This window comes from Mus caroli, unplaced genomic scaffold, assembly GCF_978045245.1.
Source record: "Mus caroli unplaced genomic scaffold, Mus_caroli_1 scaffold_1, whole genome shotgun sequence".
Taxonomy (NCBI): Eukaryota; Metazoa; Chordata; class Mammalia; order Rodentia; family Muridae; genus Mus; species Mus caroli.
This window is the reverse complement of record NW_028227256.1, coordinates 177,898,115-177,918,442: the sequence shown is the minus strand read 5'-3', so window position 1 is coordinate 177,918,442 and position 20,328 is coordinate 177,898,115. Positions and strand designations below refer to the sequence as shown.

At 39.4% G+C, this 20,328-nt stretch overlaps 1 protein-coding gene across 13 annotated transcripts in view; it reads right to left on the bottom strand.

Moving 5' to 3' along the window:
• Cdc42bpa (CDC42 binding protein kinase alpha) overlaps positions 1–20,328 on the bottom strand; it is a 213,741-nt gene that overhangs the window by 26,353 nt on the left and 167,060 nt on the right. For 11 of the 13 annotated variants that reach the window (XM_085843388.1, XM_029475997.2, XM_085843379.1 and 8 more), the window contains 7 exons: positions 11,110–11,193; positions 9,170–9,275; positions 8,098–8,234; positions 7,393–7,532; positions 6,176–6,257; positions 4,247–4,463; positions 3,452–3,514 (listed from right to left, as the gene is read on the bottom strand). In XM_085843388.1, coding sequence (XP_085699514.1) covers positions 3,452–3,514; positions 4,247–4,463; positions 6,176–6,257; positions 7,393–7,532; positions 8,098–8,234; positions 9,170–9,275; positions 11,110–11,193 — 829 coding nt within the window. Of the gene's footprint in view, positions 1–3,451; positions 3,515–4,246; positions 4,464–6,175; positions 6,258–7,392; positions 7,533–8,097; positions 8,235–9,169; positions 9,276–11,109; positions 11,194–14,569; positions 14,675–20,328 lie in introns of all 13 variants that reach the window. The other 2 variants (XM_085843395.1, XM_085843403.1) reach the window with 1 other exon arrangement.

Below are 20,328 nucleotides of genomic sequence, written 5' to 3'. Positions count from 1 at the left end.
AGTACCTTCTGTTTCTATTTTGTGGAATAGTTTGTGAAGAACTGGGATTAGATCTTCTCTGAACGTCTGATAGAACTCTGCACTAAACCCATCTGGTCCTGGGCTTTTTTTAGTTGGGAGACTATTAATGACTGCTTCTATTTCTTTGGGGGATATAGGGCTGTTTAGATCATTAACCTGATCTTGATTCAACTTTGGTACCTGGTATCTGTCTAGGAACTTCTCCATTTCATCCAGGTTCTCCAGTTTTGTTGAGTATAGCCTTTGGTAGAAGGATCTGATGGTGTTTTGGATGTCTTCAGGATCTGTTGTTATGTCTCCTTTTTCATTTCTGATTTTGTTAATTAGGATGCTTTCCCTGTGCCCTCTAGTGAGTCTGGCTAAGGGTTTATCTATCTTGTTGATTTTCTCAAAGAACCAGCTCCTTGATTGGTTGATTCTTTGAATAGTTCTTCTTGTTTCCACTTGGTTGATTTCGCCCCTGAGTTTGATTATTTCCTGCCGTCTACTCCTCTTGGGTGAATTTGCTTCCTTTTGTTCTAGTGCTTTTAGGTATGTTGTCAAGCTGCTAATGTGTGCTCTCTCTAGTTTCCTTTTGGAGGCACTCAGAGCTATGAGTTTTCCTCTTAGAAACGCTTTCATTGCGTCCCATAAGTTTGGGTATGTTGTGGCTTCATTTTCATTGAACTCTAAAAAGTCCTTAATTTCTTTCTTTATTCCTTCCTTGACCAAGGTATCATTGAGAAGAGTGTTGTTCAGTTTCCACGAGAAGGTTGGCTTTCTATTATTTATTTTGTTATTGAAGATCAGCCTTAGTCCATGATCTGATAGGATGCATGGGACAATTTCAATATTTTTGTATCTGTTGAGGCCTGTTTTGTGACCAATTATGTGGTCAATTTTGGAGAAGGTACCATGAGGTGCTGAGAAGAAGGTATATCCTTTTGTTTTAGGATAGAATGTTCTGTAGATATCTGCCAGATCCATTTGATTCATAACTTCTGTTAGTTTCACTGTGTCCCTGTTTAGTTTCTGTTTCCACGATCTGTCCATTGGTGAAAGTGGTGTGTTGAAGTCTCCCACTATTATTGTATGAGGTGCAATGTGTGCTTTGAGATTTACTAAAGTTTCTTTAATGAATGTGGCTGCCTTTGTATTTGGAGCATAGATATTCAGGATTGATAGTTCCTCTTGGAGGATTTTACCTTTGATGAGTATGAAGTGTCCCTCCCTGTCTTTTTTAATGACTTTGGGTTGGAAGTCAATCTTATCAGATATTAGAATGGCTACTCCAGCTTGTTTCTTCATACCATTTGCTTGGAAAATTGCTTTCCAGCCTTTCATTCTGAGGTAGTGTCTATCTTTTTCTCTGAGATGAGTTTCGTGTAAGCAGCAAAATGTTGGGTCTTGTTTGTGTAGCCAGTTTGTTAGTCTATGTCTTTTTATCGGGGAGTTGAGTCCATTGATATTAAGAGATATTAAGGAAAAGTAATTGTTGTTTCCTGTTATTTTTGTTGTTATAGTTGGCATTCTGTTCTTGTGGCTGTCTTCTTTTAGGTTTGTTGAGGGATTACCTTCTTGTTGTTTCTAGGGCGTGGTTCCTGTCCTTGTATTGTTTTTTTTCTGTTATTATCCTTTGAAGGGCTGGATTCGTTGAGAGATAATGTGTGAATTTGGTTTTGTCGTGGAATACTTTGGTTTCTCCATCTATGTTAATTGAGAGTTTGGCTGGGTATAGTAGCCTGGGCTGGAATTTGTGTTCTTTTAGTGTCTGTATAACATCCGTCCAGGATCTTCTGGCTTTCATAGTCTCTGGTGAGAAATCTGGTGTAATTCTGATAGGGTTGCCTTTATATGTTACTTGGCCTTTTTCTCTTACGGCTTTTAGTATTCTATCTTTATTTAGAGCATTTGTTGTTCTGATTATTATGTGTCGGGAGGTATTTCTTTTCTGGTCCAGTCTATTTGGAGTTCTGTAGGCTTCTTGTATGTTCATGGGCATCTCTTTCTTTAGATTTGGGAAGTTTTCTTCTATAATTTTGTTGAAGATGTTTGCTGGTCCTTTGAGTTGAAAATCTTCATTCTCATCCACTCCTATTATCCGTAGGTTTGGTCTTCTCATTGTGTCCTGTATTTCTTGGATGTTTTGAGTTAGGATCTTTTTGCATTTTACATTTTCCTTGATTGTTGTGCCGATGTTCTCTATGGAATCTTCTGCACCTGAGATTCTCTCTTCCATCTCTTGTATTCTTTCTGTTGCTGATGCTGGTATCTATGGTTCCAGATTTCTTTCCTAGGGTTTCTATCTCCAGTGTTGCCTCATTTTGGGTTTTCTTTATTGTGTCTACTTCCCTTTTTAGGTCTAGTATGGTTTTGTTCATTTCCATCATCTGTTTGGATGTGTTTTCCTGTTTTTCATTAAGGACTTCTACCTGTTTGATTAGGTTATCCTGTTTTTCTTTAAGGATTTGTAACTCTTTAGCAGTGTTCTCCTGCAATTCTTTAAGGGATTTTTGTGCTTCCTCTTTAATGTCTTCTACCTGTTTAGCAGTGTTCTCCTGTATTTCTTTAAGTGTGTTATTAAAGTCCTTCTTGAAGTCCTCTACCATCATCAGGAGATATGCTTTTAGATCCGTGTCTAGCTTTTCTGGTGTGTTGGGGTGCCCTGGACTGGGCGAAGTGGGAGTGCTGGGTTTTGATGATGGTGAGTGGTCTTGGTTTCTGTTAGTAAGATCATTACGTTTACCTTTCGCCATCTGGTAATCTCTGGGGTTAGTTGTTGTCGTTGTCACTGTTTAAAGATTGGAGCAGAAGCTGTGTTCCACTCACCAGCAGTCTCAAAATCCTGTGGCGGGGGTCGTGGGTAGCTGGCGGGTGTAGCCGACCCTGCGCTCTGGCTACCCCGGTGCTGGTCCGGCCGGATGAGGCCTGTGGCCCTACTCAGGCCGGTTTCTGCTTCCCTAACTAATGCAGTCTCAGGTCCCGTGCGCAATTGGTTTGGAGCAGAAGCTGTGTTCCACTCACCAGAAGTCTTAAGATCCTGTGGCGGTTGTTGTGGGTAGCTGGCGAGTGTCAGCCGACCCTGCGCCCTAGCTACCCTGGTGCTTTTCTGACTGGAAGAGGCTTGTGGCCCTATGTAGGCCGGATTTCTGCCTCCCCAACCAGAGCAGTCTCAGGTCCCGCGTGATTGGACTGGAGCAGAAGCTGTGTTCCACTCACCAGCAGTCTCAAAATCCTGTGGCGGGGGTTGTGGGTAGCTGGCGGGTGTCAGCCGACCCTGCGCTCTACCCTGGTGCTGGTCCGGCCGGAAGAGCCAGAAATCTTTTGATTTAAAAAATATTAAATTATATCTAGAAATTTTCATAACAGAATCCTGCTCTTAAACTCCAGGTTCAAGAGGTTTCTAATATATAATTTAAGGTTTCTCTGGAATAACTGGGGTTTCTCTTACCATCTTTGGTGACATGCACAACAAATAATCCTTCTTCATTTCCCAAAGCTATCCGTTCATGATCTATGTAAGACACAAACATAAAACATTTTCATCAGATAAAGGTAATGTAAAGATACCAGAATAAAGCAAATAATGAGAATATTTGGTGCAATAGTAAAGATAAATAACAATATCAAAATATTTCCTCTCAGATTACAGTGGCAAATATTTCATGCCTTTAAAAATAGAACTACCAATTAAAAAATCTGCTTTAGTACTTATCAAAAGAAGTAACTGCTTATTCAATAACAATAGAATTAACAACCTAGTGTGTTAGTGTCACAGACACCACCCACTCTAGAAACACTGTGAAAGGAATCTGACTCCCACTCACTAAACTTCCTATTGTTTACTAGAAAGCAGGGGAAGTGGGCCATGTGCTCAGAGCGGAGCAAAGGGAAACAGCCACCCACGAGAGGGAGCTGCTGTTTGCTGGTGGCAGGCTGAGCACGCTATGATTTCAAATTCCTCAACTGCACATTATAAAAGAAGCCTGTATTCTAGGAATTACCTTGTTCCAATCACAAAAGCAGAGAAGGCCCCGAGCAGCTTGACTTCGGCACTAGTGCATTTTAGGAAGCGAATACACTTGCAGTGGTGTAGGCACTAACCCACCAGCCTGGCCAAGGCGCCTCCATCCCACAAACCTCTGCACATTACCCCGGACACTGGGGACTCCTCTGTGAAACCCAGCGCCAGCTCAAAAGGTAGCCAGTGGACAGTCATGACACTCTGAGTGGTACAGAGTCCTACCTATGATTGCAGCAGCCTGCGTTGTCTTAATGAGGGGTAGCGTGCTGTCGTAAGCCTCCTTGGGGACATACACTGAGCGGTCTCTGAACTTGTTTTTCTTCAGAATCTTGTGGAGTTCACTCAGCACTCCCACCCACTTACTCCTCTCATTCTCGCTGTCTGCTAGCATCAGGATGGAACATTTGTTACTAGGTGCTGAGAGCTGGGAAGCTGTGACCTAAAACAATTTAATAGTCACAATATTAGAAAACAGACAGAATTACGCTCATCTGCTTAGCACTCATTAGTAAAATGAGCATTTATTAAATTACCACTTTAGCACACTTTAGTTGCACTGAGTGAAAGTGTCTCACTGTAACACTACAATTCAAACAGCAGGAGGTGATACAAGTCCAAGTGTGACTATCATTTCATGCTGTGTTACATAATGCTATAAAATAACATAGACACCAATTTCATAACTGACACAAAATTATCAAGTACCAGAGAGAAAAGTAACTTGCAAGTATTAACTCACTTCACCCTCTAACGGCTACAGGAGACAACACTATGATACAATCTAAGTGTATACATGAGACTCCACGGTAAAGGGAAAGTAAGAAGTCTCTCATGAGCGTGGAGCAGAGCACGTCCCAGTGCTCTGAAGCACTGCACCAGACTGTTCCCAAAGTCTTAGTGCTTCCTGACAACCTTTCATATTCTCATTAAAGAAGACAAGAGCACTAGAAATCGTATGCACATAAAGTTTACAAGTCAATCAGAGCACTTTAAAGCTATTATTTATTATGTATATAATATACACCCTACATAAATGTATAGACACCCTTTATATACTTACATATGCTTTAAACATCAGTGACAATACAATTCTACTGCAAACTGTTAGTTACAGGTAAGTGAACCTTTATAGGCTCCCTTGATAGCTAGGAGAGAATAAACAGCTGCTGGCCTGGAAAGTGAGAGACTAGGTTTAACCTCTGACCTTCCTTGGATATCAGATTCATAGACAAACAGGAAGTAGGACAGTTATAACAACAGAATAGTTTTACAAATCTATACTGTTTAATTCACCAAGATGGTCATTAGCAATTATTTGTATGCAATTGGGGGTGTGTGTGAAGAGGAGAACTGACTCAGCCACCCAGCACCAAAGCTGCAGATACGAGAGAAAGGCTTTTCTAACACTCCTGCCCCAGAGAAGCTGGATGCAGCACAGAAGGAGCAGCCAGCACTACACAACAGAGACAGACAGGCACTATTCACATTTTGGAATATTTGTTATAAAGAAGTAGACAACTGAAACACAATTTTTACAATGAGAGTTTTATAGAGAACAACTTTTTTTTTTTAATTTGAGAAACTGCATGAGGTAATATTTATTTGGAGGTTAACTGGGACTCAAAAACATTATAGAACATGAAGAATACTTTAGAAACACTGATGTATTGTACAAGTCTTAGCACAATTTTGCACTCATGTGAATACTGGATGGTACGGATACATAAATGAGTACTAGGTCTAGGTGTTGTTCCAGTAACTTTATGATTTATACAGAGTAGCAAAATATAGTCATTAAAAACAAGTAATTAGGTGCTGGAGAGCTGGCTCAGTGGATAAAGCACATGCTACACAAACCTGAGGGTCCGAGTTTGGATCCCCAGAACCCAGGCAAGAGCCAGGTGGGTTTGTCTGTGCCCCAGAGCTCCAGAGGTAGAGCCAGGGATGGCTGGGGCAAGCTGTCGAGCTAAACTAGCTACAGCTGCGAGCAGCAGGTTCACTCCATCTCAGTAAACAATGTGGAGAGCAGTCAAGGAAGATAGCTGATGTCACTGTCTGCCCTTCACATGCATGGGTACACAAACATGTGTGCACACAAACTAATGTGCACAAACCCAAAGTCTGTATGTGCTCAGTCATTCACAGACTTACTCTGAATATACAGGGAATATCTTTTCGACTTGCGTGAATAACATCAGAAGCTAAGACTGAACTCACAGAAAATTCTTCATCTCTGAAATAAAAGTTAAACATTTAACATTATTACATGTTGCTGTGTGTATATGATTTTGCTTATATACCCAAATAACATATACAAAGCAATCCTCAAAGCTCAACTGTATAAACACCCAAGCTCAATTTAAAGCAAAACAAAAAAACAAAGTACAAGACTCCCCTACATAATGACTAACAGTACTCAAGGTAATTCATCAGGAGTGACCTGGTAGTGGCGCATTACACCAGACAGAACAGTGACCCACAAAGGTACACAAGACCAGGAAGCACACAGCCAGAAAAAGCTTTTGTTAATCTCCATGACTCTCTTGCCTGCCATAATAAGTCTCATGTGTGCTGTGTCTTCTCCCCTGACTGTGAGGAGTGGCTTACTCCTTGCTCCTGTGATGAGTCATGAGTCCCCTACTCCCTCTGCCTTTAAGTCTTGACTCCGTCTTGCACTCTTTGTAACAGTCTTGCTGTTGTCCACGCTATCCGTGACCGTGTGGGCTGAGGAACGGTCCTTCGCTAGCGCTAGCTCCTCACTTTTCAGGACTGCCACGTCGCCCGTGCTGATATTCCCTGTGTATTTCACTGTGCTTCAGATACCACTAGGCATAGGGGGGATGTGCACTTTTAGCAATGGCTATGCCTGAATAGGAGACAAGTGGGATCCACCATTCAGAAGCAATGCCTGAAGCTGTGGGAGAAAATAACCACCCCCAGGCCAATGCCTGAAGTTGCAGGAAAAGGAGGAAGGTGTTGAGGGGCCCATGAAGAATCTGGACAGTGGTGCTAGGGAAACACAGACTCTCAGGTGTTTGCTGCTTTAGTGCCTTGTCCAGGGGCCGTGGGAGAGTTACCCCTTCACTTACACTCAGTCACTTCGCAGTTTCAGACGATGACTTGAACAGTGCACAATTAGGACTCTTTTACTACATAACTGGTCTTTTAGATGCCAACTTTGACTCCACATACTAAAGACATAAACCAACATGCCCTAGAACCACCCTTCACTTTCTAGTATGCAGCTGTAGGGTTAAACCTGAAAACTGACACAAAACTATTTTACCAAAACATAGTAATCTAGAAGAAAGACCATAAACCTTGATCTGCGCTGCTGTGGCAGATCTGTCTTTATTCCTCTCCCTTACCTCATGTCAATCACTTGACTAATGACGGAGCTGGGCTGCGATGCTTTTCCCTCCGCAATATCATAAAGAAACAGTTTGAAGTCGCAGACCACAGCCAGTGCTCTCTGCCACCCTTTCTTCACTCCCGCTGGCTTAGGGATCTTGGTTCAGTTTCAGTCAGACAAACAAACAGACAAAACTCAAATTAAAATGATGGTGAGCTGCTGGTGACACCTGAAGTCTGTGCTCGCCTGCCTATCCTGGGCCTGCTCTCTAGCTAATAAGACTGCAAGAGTGACAAGGGGCCCACAGTGAGGGGAAAGTGGGAACATTGCAGTTCCCAGCAGCTTCTGAGGGCTCTGAACTGACAACTCACTAAATGCAGGTCACTCATGGCTTTTAGAGAAAAGTGTAACAAGCAGATGTAGTTATAAGATGAACCTGACACTCAGGTCACACTGTGCGTCTTACTCTGGCTGGCAAACCAACATCATCATAGTTCCTAACTTAACCCTCCCTCCTAGGTAAGACCAGAGCCCCAAGACTCCTTTATGATGACTGCAACATTTGCAAATCTCGAGATACAGAAAGACAGAACAGTTTGTGATATTCTAGAATTCATTTGCATGTAATCATGACTCTAGTTAAAATATTATTTAAATGAGTTTGAGTAATTAACTTTTCTCTCAAGCACTATGTTTACTAAGTGACAAACAAGGTACTTACCCTGACATGACCCTCATACGCCGTCCCGACTCCCTTCTGGGGGTCTATGCCCAATGGACCTTTAGTTTGCTCGGGAGGAACTGGGCAAACCGTCGGGGCTTTGTTCACACAAGTTATATGACATGAGAACCCACAGACTTTTGGAGGGAAAAAAGGACACAATTTAGATAAAATTTCATTTTAACAACAAAAAAATTCACTGGCATTAATTGCATGCATGGTGCTATGTTAGACAAATGCTTTTTTTCTATTTTATTTTAAATAACCACTTTTTACTAGGGGAAACAAATCCAGTTGCTTGCCGTTCAGAAGTTTGTTGAGAAGTAGTATTTTTATTATTTATATTATCATTCGCTTTAATATTAGTAATCAAAGTGAGAACCAAATAGATAAAAACCCAACAACCCCAACCTGGTGAGTACCACGGCTGACTTATGCACAGCCCTACAGAAGAGCTCTCTGGAGGGTTTCTAGTTCTTTATCCTAGTGCAACTTGTCATCAGCCCTGAAATCCCCTTCCAGGAGTTATTAACAGACATTTAGCTACTCAACGCTCTCTCAGCATGTGGTGTGCATGCATGCATGTATATGTGTTTGTATGTTCACAGTATGTGATGATGTGGAATCCAAGGTTGATGTCAGGCATCTTCTTCCATCTTCCACTCCCCACTTGATTTTGAGGTCCAGTCTCTAATCAAACCTGGAGCTCAACAGTTCAACTGGTCCAGCATGCCCTTAAGGGTTTAAGGGTCTCCTATCTGTACCTCCTGAGGCCTGGGATCACAGCCGGCCACAGTCCTTTATGTGTGCTAGAGACCCTTCTGCTTCTGTGGTTGGCACTCATTCACTTCGCCATCCCCCAGCCCTGTAAATGGCAGCGTTCTACCAATCGTCTGAAAACATGTGTTTCAGTGGCTATAAAGGTACATACAGAAGGGAGGGAGCATGTGGAGTTTCACTATGGGTCGGATAAGAGTTAACTCCACTGAGCATGGTCTTCTTAGAGCCCATGTGCCCTGTTAGCAACAGTACTGTCATAAACAAGAGCTGTCTTTTCCTGGCTGCTTCTTACCTTCACAGGAACAGCCCTGTCTTATCAAACCGACCATCAAGGAGGTGCACTGATGACATTTGGTAGGGGCAGTGAAAGACTTCACGAAAAATTGATGAGTCTTGCGCTGCAAAATACATGACAGGAGAGTCAGTCCTTCCGCCTCTCACTGTGCACCCATGTGGAGCTGCGGCTCCTCACGCACGAGACAAACCTCTCGCGTGCTGCATGGATGTGTGCTTTCGGCCTCAAGGTTACTTTATGAGTTTTTCTTGACTATAACTTTGTGTATTTCTGATTGCATGTGATGTGTCAGGGACCCTTATCATCACACACATTGGCTCTTTTCTGCCGGTCTTTGCTAGCCACCCACTTGACGCTTTCTACTTCTTCCTCAGTTACTGATAGAAATGAAAAAACTCATCTTGTCTCTTAGACCTTGTCTGATTTAGAATTTAGGAGTTTAGCTTATGTTTCTGAAATATTTTAGTTTCAGTTTTCTCCTGAATTCTTTATCATTTCAGATCTCCCTTTCTCCCACCTCTTTAAAAATACTAAAAGGGCAGTGTGGGTGCCACAGGACTCATGTGGACAGCAGGGACGCTCTCTTCTGGAGACCATGTGGAGGCAGTGTCTTGGTGTCTCTGTTGCTGCACTGTGTACTCCAGGCCAGGTGGCCCTTGAGCCTCCAGAGTCTCTGGTCTCTGCCTCCACCTGCCCGAGAGTCAGGCTGCACACACAGCCAGTGCACAGCTCCAGGGAGGAGCCTCCGCTCTAGCCACATTTCACTGCTGAGCTTTCTCAGCTCCTAAGGGCTGTTACTCTAGTTCCTACCTGCTAAAGAAGCACATTTTTGGAAACAACATTTTGAGCATGTTTTCAGTGTTTTCTTCCATCTTTTACTGAAGCTTTCCATCTCTAACTTGAAGAAATTTTAGACTATTATTTCTTTTTAAAGAAAGTTTGTTTTTATTGAGTTTGGGTGTCACTGCATACATCAAGTGTCCTGGAAATCGAAAGAGGGATCAGAGCTCTGGAGATGGAGTTACAGGAGGCTGTGAGCTGCCTCACACGGATGCTGAGAACAGCAAGTGCTCTTATCCTCAGAGCTATGGTTCCAGACCGTTTCTATTTCTTTAATTCCACCCCTTTCCTACTGAAGGTCCTACTGTACTATGAAGATGCTGACAGCGTTCCTGCCTTACAGCTTCTCTTTCAGGTTCTTCACCTCAATGCTAACTGACGTACACACTGTTCTACTCTATCTCTTCTCACTCTATTACTCACGCCTTTTATGGACTCCAGTAGTTACAGCCTGGGTCAAGAACTTCTAGATTACTTTTTCTTATCGCTGCCTTCTCCTGTCTGAGATTACCTGTGTTGGTGAGGATATTTGTTTATTTTAACTTCATACTCTGTCTGGCCTCATGTAACAGCACTCTTTTGCTTAGCACATGTTCTTTCATGCTTTTAAAATCAGTTTTCAGAGCCAGTGACCTCTCTCATTGTGATTTACTCACAGTTTATGTTCTAGGAAGAAGCACTGGTTGTGCAGTTTCTAGACTTTCTTCCATGGCTTAGACAGAAAGCCAGTCTTCACGACTTGTCGTGTACAAGGCCCTTGTCAAGGAGGACCCCCTTATCCTTCCTTCTGAGCATTGCTCCTTCTCCGTGCTTGATTAAACCTGGATTCAGCTTCTCTAACAAGGGGCCTCAACTTAATGCCTTTATCAGGTAACAACGTGAGGGGTTCCTGGAGGGTTCCTCTAACTGACTTTGAAACAGAATTTAAGCATTAAGTACTGACTACACCTCTCAACATTCTGAGTGTCATTTATATTCATTATAGAATTTGTTTTCTTCTCAAATTTTTAATTTTATAACTTTGAGGAGATGAGCAACAAAAGACAGTGACTATCCAAAGTAGAAGAAATTCACTCTCATGTTTTAGAACCAAGTACCTTAGGTGGAAAGCCAGTTGAAGCCGGGCATCCCTTTTTCCTTAAGGTTGGTGTGTGAGCTGGAAGTGGAGCACAGTCTGCAATCTGAATCCCAGGCAAAAGAGGAAATGAATGCCATGAAACACTCACTTAGAAAATAGCTAGAAAGAGACTAAACAAAACCAGACAACACCCCAAGCAGGCTATCCAGGCACTGTGTGACCTCCCTGGGGTCAGAGTCCACGGGCTGTAGTTTAAATCTGAGCTCACGACATTTACAAATGAAGTATTTTCTCAATTACAATCATTTCAATTTGGAAATTTAAAAATAAACAAATTAGAAAATAAAATCCAAATAAGAAAACAACAATCACAGCATATAACTTACACAAAAGTGGAGGTATTTTCACATTCATCCTTATTTGTCACATTGACCTTTAAAAGTACCTATTTAGAAGATTAATCTCTTCAACAGCTTTTGACTGTGTGTGAGTGGTGTGTCATGCGTGATGTGTGTATTAGCTAGATGAACACATGGGAGGTCAGAGGGCAACTCAGTGAAGTCACTCCTCTCCTTCTATGCTTACATGGAACCATACGTTCCACACACCTACAGACAAAGGACCTGCTGAGCCATCTCACCGTCCTGGAAGATTTCCATGTTTAGAATATATGTTATGCACATGGACTGTAATTACATACATTTGAATACATGGAGATTAGTGGGACTCTTGCACATAAATTAACTTTAAATAAAGGGGTTAAATTATTTAACATTATTGGAATTATGAATTTAATTTGTTTAGTTATAAACCATATTTTTACTGTAAGTAGAATGAAGTCTATTTTATGAAGTATTATATAAGATGTTTCTTTGAATAAAAAGAACGAGTGGTTTTCCTGGAAGTTAATGTAGGGGAGGAGGCTTAATTAGCAAAGTAAAAAATAAAAAGGACAGTAACTTCCTTTTAGGATGCTACGAAAGCACACAAGGAAAACAACTTAAGCCTTGTACAAAGTTACAGAATACTCAAATATTAAGAGAAAGTTGGGTAGTACTTTGCTTCTAACCATAACCTTAAAAACTGTCATATGTAAATTATAATCTTAGTATGGAATTTTACTGAATGTCTCAGTTTTCTGTGAATTGTGAGTTTATATTCAATTTAAATTTTGTTTACTTTTGAACAGCTTAAAAATATATTAAGCCCAACCTATAATTTAACATCTGAGAAGATAAATATAAAAAGAGGAACAATGAAAAATGTATGCAAAAGATAATAAAAACACAATAGTAAACAAGACTGTCACTAGAGTTCTGCAGAAAGTCCTTGAGAAGTTATTAAAGTTAAACACTCAAGCAAAGGTGCTGGATACAAGATCAGCAATGCAATAAAAACTGCATTAAACTGCATCTCACTCACACACAACATAAACTTTAGGGCACCAGAACAAATCAACAAGCAACACAGAGCACATCGAAGCCGATGGAACTCTATTAAAGGCTGAAAAGCAACAACTTCTATGTGTACCATGTTCACGGGGGGAAATGCCCAATATCATGAAGATGACAATTTTCCACATGCAAATATATAAATTTAATTCAATTCTAATAAAGAGTCACACAGAATTTGACACACTGACAGTAGAAGTGGTATTCAAAACTAAGGGGTCACGAAGGAAAAGAACACAGCGGCTACGAGTGGTACCCTAAACCAAGTACCAGAACTGTGCAGGGCTGCAGTGATGAAGACAATGGAGCACGAGTAAGCGCAGGACAGGGAGGCCATGACATGCAGAGCAGAAACAGTGCGGCTGGGGTGAACAGAGAGACTCAGTTGTTTATGTGGGGAAAAATATTAGAATCCCATTCCCACTCCATGTAGCAACACATTTCAGTTTGTAAAGTCTTATATTCATAGAAGCAATAATTTAAACCTTTAGAAGAAAACACGGAAGAAACATAATACTTCCATAAAGAAACAATACGTTAAAAACCACAAAAAGCAGAAGCCATACAGGAAAAGACTGATAAAGCTGACTAAAAGTTTTGAAAAACAAAAAGATAACACAAAATTTAAAAATTATCCTCAGAATGGAAGAAAACGCTTGCAACCAACAGCCCAGCAAAGAACTCACGTCAGACTTTAAACGAACATAAAACAAACAGTAACGTTAACAGAGTGAATGGACAAAGGGTACCAACAGGCAATTCATTAACAGCCAATGAACACATCAAACAATGCTAAATATCTTTTAAAAAGGGAGAAACCCAAGTTAGTACAAAAATATAAAAATGATCCTTCACAGACATCCAACAGGGAAGAAGTCAGCATCTGACTGCAGCGAGGGTTGGCAGGGATGAGGGGAAATGGGGAACTCTCATATACTGCTGGGGGTGGGGGTGGAAATGGATCTAAGCACTGGAGAAAACAATTTGGGAAGATCTAACTAGTTAAGGTTCAAATACAAACTACAACTCCTTTGACTCACACTGCCCTTGTGTAAGAGTAGAAATACTAGGATGACCATCCCCTCAGCACTAATGTTAGCAATACAGGGCTGGAAGCAGTGGAAGTCCCCCACAACAGGAGAATGTTTGTACACTGTGAGAGCTGTGCATGCCATTACAGCAGGTCCTCTTACCATCGTTTTATAAAGCTCTAAATCACAGCTGATTTCCAAAAACAAAACAAAACAAACAAAACAAAAAAATGGAAAGAAGTGTGTCCCAGATCCAGTGCAATCACAGAAATGATGTCAACATGTCACTCTTCCTAGTGGTGACTAATGAGACTGTTACCCAACACCTTTGGCTTAAAGCTATATAAAAGATATAATTAATGACCTAAATGCACATTCTTCAATGTGCAATTAGTTTAGAATGGCAGGGGGAGAAAATTGACCAATGGGCTGCTCAAAGCAATGGGCTGACATAAATTATTAACATAGTATTTTTGACTCCTAAAAGGCAAGGTTTAGTTGAGTGAGTACCCATGGCTAATTGAGCAGTTATTTACACTATCTAGCTGCCACAATCATTCAGTTGTTATTCTAGCAACAATTTCATTTCAAGCTATGCTTATGATGCAATGATTAGTTACATCAAGGCTTATTAAACTGATTAGAAGAATTAAAGAACACAAATCAAGAATGGCACTTTCAATGCTTTGTGGCTACAGTTTGCATCTAATAATGCTGTTCCCATAAATTTTGAATGTAATCTTTACAGAAGCATATATCTACACTCTTCTCTAACTAAAAACTACCTTTACCTATTTACCTATCTATTTCTGCCTATTTTATGTGAGTGGTAAATTTCTCTCTCTCTATATATATATATCATCAAAATGTAATGACAGCTAATGAACCATAACTTAGCATACAATGTACTTAATTAGACAGATTTCACTTAAACATGTCAACACCCTTTCCTGAACCCAAGTGTAAGTTGTGCAGCCAGGCTGCTCCAGGGAGGCACCTTAACTGGCTCAGCTTCACTAGCTGTGGAAGGAGATGTGGGCCTTGACTGGATGTAAAACTTGATGCTCGGGTTCCGTATGTAAGTGTTGTCAACGGGATCAGTCTAGGAAAATAAGTCAGGAAAAAACCCCCCAAGAAATTACTTTTTAACAACATGGAACTCTTAAGACATGAGCATGACAACAATTCTTGAGGAAGATTAAAAAAAAAAGCTCAGTTTAAATATTCACATTCGGGATGGCATTATGCAAAAGCACTAGTTTTACTACATTTTGTTAAATATGGAGAACTGCATACTCTGGCAGCTGTATGGGAGTTATGAGTGAGTAGTGACAAACTTTAGGAGTGGCCCTCTATGGGCAATGGGCACAGGCAGGCATTCAAACAATTCCTAAGCAGTTAACCAAAGCTCCAGCCCCAAGCTTGCTGTTCACCTCTTACCATGAGCACTGGCTTACCCGGTATGTATATCTGTACTCACAAGGATCATCTATGTGAGATAAAAGATGCATGCTATAAATTGCACATGATTTTGTCCTAGACAGTGTGATTTAGTTCTTTTCAAGGTATTAACTGTAAGGACAAGGAATTTAGTATGAGCTTTGTGTTTGACACTCACATCAATCTTCTTATTTTACAACAGGAGAAATATAGTCAGACGCACCCTTTAAAGTTAAGTACTCTTAGAAACGGAAAATGCTTTGGGTTAAAAGTTAGCATGAAACACAGGCAGTTCTCAAAGTTCCTAGGATTGAGCTTAAAGAAGATAATTTGGAAAGATCAGGTAATTTGTTTTGATGTAGTGTATGACAAACAGCAATGTTCTAATAAAAGGAGTAAACTACTTTCTCTTATTACTACTATGCTTACTTCTGGGGAGGGGATAGACAATGTTCCCCTTTTTAAATTATAGCTGATGAAAGATTTAAGTACAGACATGAGAATATGAATTAACAAAGTAGATCAGAACATACACTAAAATGATAAAGACCTAGTATATGGAACTAAGTGAATAAAGCCTCTTAAAACTCTAGGTTGAATGGTAAGTACTTAAGAGTCACTAGGAATGAGAGTCTCAATGAAGAATTATCTAGGTCAGTGGCCTATGGGCTTATCAGTGAGAGATTCTTTTGATTGTTGTGAAATAGGAAGACCCAGCTGACTGGGCAGTGCCATCCCTAGACAGGGTGTCTTGAACTATGTAAGACAAGGACAACCCTGATGAGAGCAGGCAGGCATCACGAGTGTCTTATTCTCTCTGCTACTGACTATGGATGTGGTGTGACCAGCTCTGTGACTTCGCTGAAAGAATAGATGAGATTTGTGAGCTAACTAAATCCTTCCTATATTGCTTTTGATCAGGTGTCAGTTTTGGGCTTCTGGTTTTTTTGTTTTGTTTTTGAAATCACACAAATAGAAATGAAACAAGAATAAAAACTGTTCTGGAGTTGTGATATGTTGTTCATATAAAACTGTCACCTTTTGGTCAATGTGGAGAATTGTTATCATCTGGTAGATCTGCAGGAGTTATAGACGGAATGGCAAACACAAGGAGCAGCCCTCTATGGTATATCCACCAAGACCTCTGAGGGTGGTGGGCACAGACCACCATTCAAATAGTCCATGAATTAAGGGTTTGGTGAAAATAACCAACACAGCTAGTTACTAATCAATGTAAGTCTTTCATTTTTAGGTTTTAAAAACTGGAACTGCTGTGGGATACCAGCTACCCGCTCTGTATGTGTGGCACAGAAGATTCCATAAACTGGGATGCTTTGAGAAGCTGCGAGTTAGGCGTGACTCCAACTCTTCACTGCACGGCCAGTCCTCTATGGTCTACCAAGGTGCTGCCATGACAGAAACAGTCAAAGCAATAAGAATCATGGAGGCCAAGTTATGTTTTTTGACAGTAAACTGTGAACAGGAAGAGAAAAATAAAAGAATCAAATGATCTCAAGACAAATTTGCCCCATTCACAACTTTATTTGGGAACAGCTAAGAAGAAGGTAATCAAATTATATTTAGCTATATAAAACAGGAGTGTTTCTCACTTCCTACATTCTCCTTATTCTTTTGTCTTAATTATATAAATTGCAAGGTAAAGAAGCAGCTCTGAAATGTTTTACAATAAGAACCTAAAATGACTCAGTCACACAAGTTGTTATGGAGTGTCCAAGTGGAAGATTTGTTACACATCGAAAACTGCGCTACATTAAGAATAAGTTCATTTTTTTTTGAGCTATCATGAAATCCTGGAGCCCTAATACTCAACAGTAAGACAATAAACCCTGGATACAAGGTAATTTTGTGAATAGGAATAAACAGTTCCAATGAGTTTGACCTCTTAAGTCTTGTGGCTTCAATATGTCTACAGTCAAGGGCAGATAGCTTGTGTTTTCACTAATACTGACCCACATTTTAGAGCAGGCCTACTCCCTGAGTAGTGGGACCATGAGCGAGTAGAGGTGAGCACAGTGCCCAGTGTCCAGCACCAGAGTTAAAGCATGCAGCCGCACCACCTTCTCGGCTGTGGGTGAACAAGAGTTTCTATCACAAAACTGGCAGCTTATTTAGCAGTTTATTGACCAGAGTCAGGTGTTAAAACATTTATCAGCATGTTTTATGGTCCCATAAAGATATGATATGGCAGTGAGCAAGCCACTAGAGAAAGAAATAGACTCACTATCAGCTTAATTTGTGATTGCTGACTTCAGAATTCTTGAACCCTTTAATAGAAATCTTTTTCTTTTGAAGAATTTCTGCCATGTATTAATTTGTTGTTTCTTCTTAACTAGTTTTCACTAATTAGTGTCAATGAAAGAGAACAAAAATGAGGAAATAAAAATTACTTTCTTAGCTGCAACAAGTAAACCCAGGCTATATTGAAAACTACAGTAATATTGTAGAAAGACAAACTAGTGTTAGCTACAATAAAATAGAACAGCAAAAATCACTCTCTGTGCATTTAGAGCTATATGCTCTTAAACTAAAACTCAATTTCATTAAAAAATCAAATTAGTTTTCTTTTTAAAGAAACTAAGTAACTACACAGCAGTAGTATTTTGAAATGGTATTGAGTGGGAATATTAAAAAACATCCAACTATATCATTTACAATAACATTCTGATTTTTGAAAAAAAAAAAACCACTATGGAGTTTGAAAATTACAACTCTACTTTTCTACGTGTAATTCCAATAAACGCAAGAAACAAAAAGCATAATTAAACATGAAAACACTCTTGGCAAAAAATTTTTTTGAACATCAAACTCAAATCTTTTATAAGATTCTATTAAAAGCAGAAGCTAAGGAAATAAAGACACTACACTGTCACATCATCTGGGGACTGCTGCCATTATGAAGACTCTCAAACGCAGCTTAACAAGGCAGACGAGGAAAACATGTCACCTACTCTCTCACCAGAGCTTTAATTATCACCAACATGACCGTGGTATTCATTTTAACTATAATTACATGCTAATCCTTACCATGTATTTGTAATTAATGGTTTCTTCTTACCATTAAAAGCAATGAACTAAAATTTCAGGATATTCATTAAATACACTAGAATTAAAGATGCCTAAGACTGATTTTAAGACTAGCTGACAATAACTCATATACACAAACACGAATAACATTTTTACACAGAGCACTCTAAAAACTTTAAAAAATGGAATCATCATTTCTGTATTTAACCCATGGACACTACTAAAGATATTATAGCATTAAGTCTAAGTAGTTAATTGAGTTAGTAATGTAGTAAAAGCCAATAAATATGATATACATAAGAGCAGAGCTACATCAATTTAATATTATCTTGATAATTATAAAAAAACAATAAAATGGTAAATAGCTAAAAAGTAACACATAATATTAATGGTGGAGTATTTTGATATTGTTCAAAGACAGACCTTAGAAGCAAATCTTAATCTAACAGTGTAAAAATTTACTCAATATTTTAAAATTATAATCCACTGAGAAAGAGTACTTTTAGAAAAATACCTTTTCTATTCTTATTAATTCATTTTCTCTAAGGAAAAATATATGTAATTTTCAAGGCAGGGTTTCTCCGTGTAGCCCTGGCTGTCCTGGAGCTCACTCTGTAGACCAGGCTGGCCCTGAACTCAGAAATCCACCTGCCTCTGCCTCCCGAGTGCTGGGATTAAAGGCGTGCGCCACCACAGCCGGGCAGGAAACCTATTTTAATGACTTATTCTAATGAGTAGGAACTAAAAGATATTTGCTATATTGTCAGTTTTGTTTATGTTCTCCTAGTTCAAATACATAATATGTGTATATATAATAAAAGTCAAATGTTGTGATTTTTTTGTTGTTCATAATGCATGACAGGGTCACGCAAGAAGTCCACAATGGTTCTTGAATAAATTAAGATTTTTCTAGCAAATTGTCGTCATAATATATATTTAAAGTACTGTAATAAAATGAAATAAAGAAGCCAATGTTTTGTGTTCAGAGCATAGAATTTTTAGTGAAATAGTTATTTCTGTTAACTGACCTTATGACCAACCTCTAGTATGATAGAAGTATTATTTCATTTGGAAAATATAAATATTGTATTACCCTGCAACAAGTAAAAATTACTTACTCTTATAGCCTCAGGTATAGTCTTACTAGTTACATTATTTTGGAAATTTCTTTATGAAAATTTCTCCTCAAGTTATTTACAGTATTTTGCCTTGAATATGGACTCTAGAGATTATACTCTATGAAAACTAGCAGGAAATGAAGCTGTATGTTGGCTCTTTGTGGTCTCTGATCCAAATTCTAAAGGAACAATCTGAAATGAGACAGTCTGGGCCTTTTAGTAGTAAGATTCAGATGAAACTCTCCCCAGTCATTTGTATCCATACATTAACAATACTATTTATAACATTTTTCTTATAGTATACTTAATTTATTATTTAATAGAACTTTACATCTTCAACCTGCAAATGCGGCTTAATAGCATAGAAATGGCCAGCTCTAGGATGTTTCCTTATTTCTGTACTATTTCAAGGGAAAGATTTTTAAGTTTACAAAAGCATTTAATCATCTGAAAACATGGTATACATGAAACCCTATGTCACTGTTAGACTCAAAGCCACAGTTAGAAATGGTAAGTATTTGTGTTGTATGGAAATAACAATGTTACAACCATGACCCAGAGACTACTTTATAATGCCACTACAAAGTTCTCACTTAACTACTGGGTAATTTACACTTTTTCATATGTTTTTATGAACATATTTCTTTACAAATTAAAGGGGAAAAGTCAGTTACTAAGCCAAGGAGGAACTGAAGGACGATGGGAAAGGAGATAATGAAGGCTGCCATACTGACAGGTTCTGGTTAATGGCAGCTTCTTTAGATGCTGTCATAGAAAGATACAGGGCTGGGTGGTGGTGGCGCATACCTTTAATCCCAGCACTTGGGAGGCAGAGGCAGGCGGATTTCTGAGTTCGAGGCCAGCCTGGTCTACAAAGTGAGTTCTAGGACAGCCAGGGCTACACAGAGAAACCCTGTCTTGAAAAAAATAAAAAAAAAAAAAAAAGAAAAAAAAAGAAAGATACAGGATTAGGAGTAAAAATCATAAGAGCAATCACTTCCCTCAATTTTTTTTCCTATTTCTTGAGTCAATGAAATGTTCTACATGGCCAAATCTCTCAGTGTACATGGATTACTAATCAGATATAACTAATTCATAATAAAATTATCAATAAAACACAACCTTTCTGAATTATAACCTTATTAAAAACAAA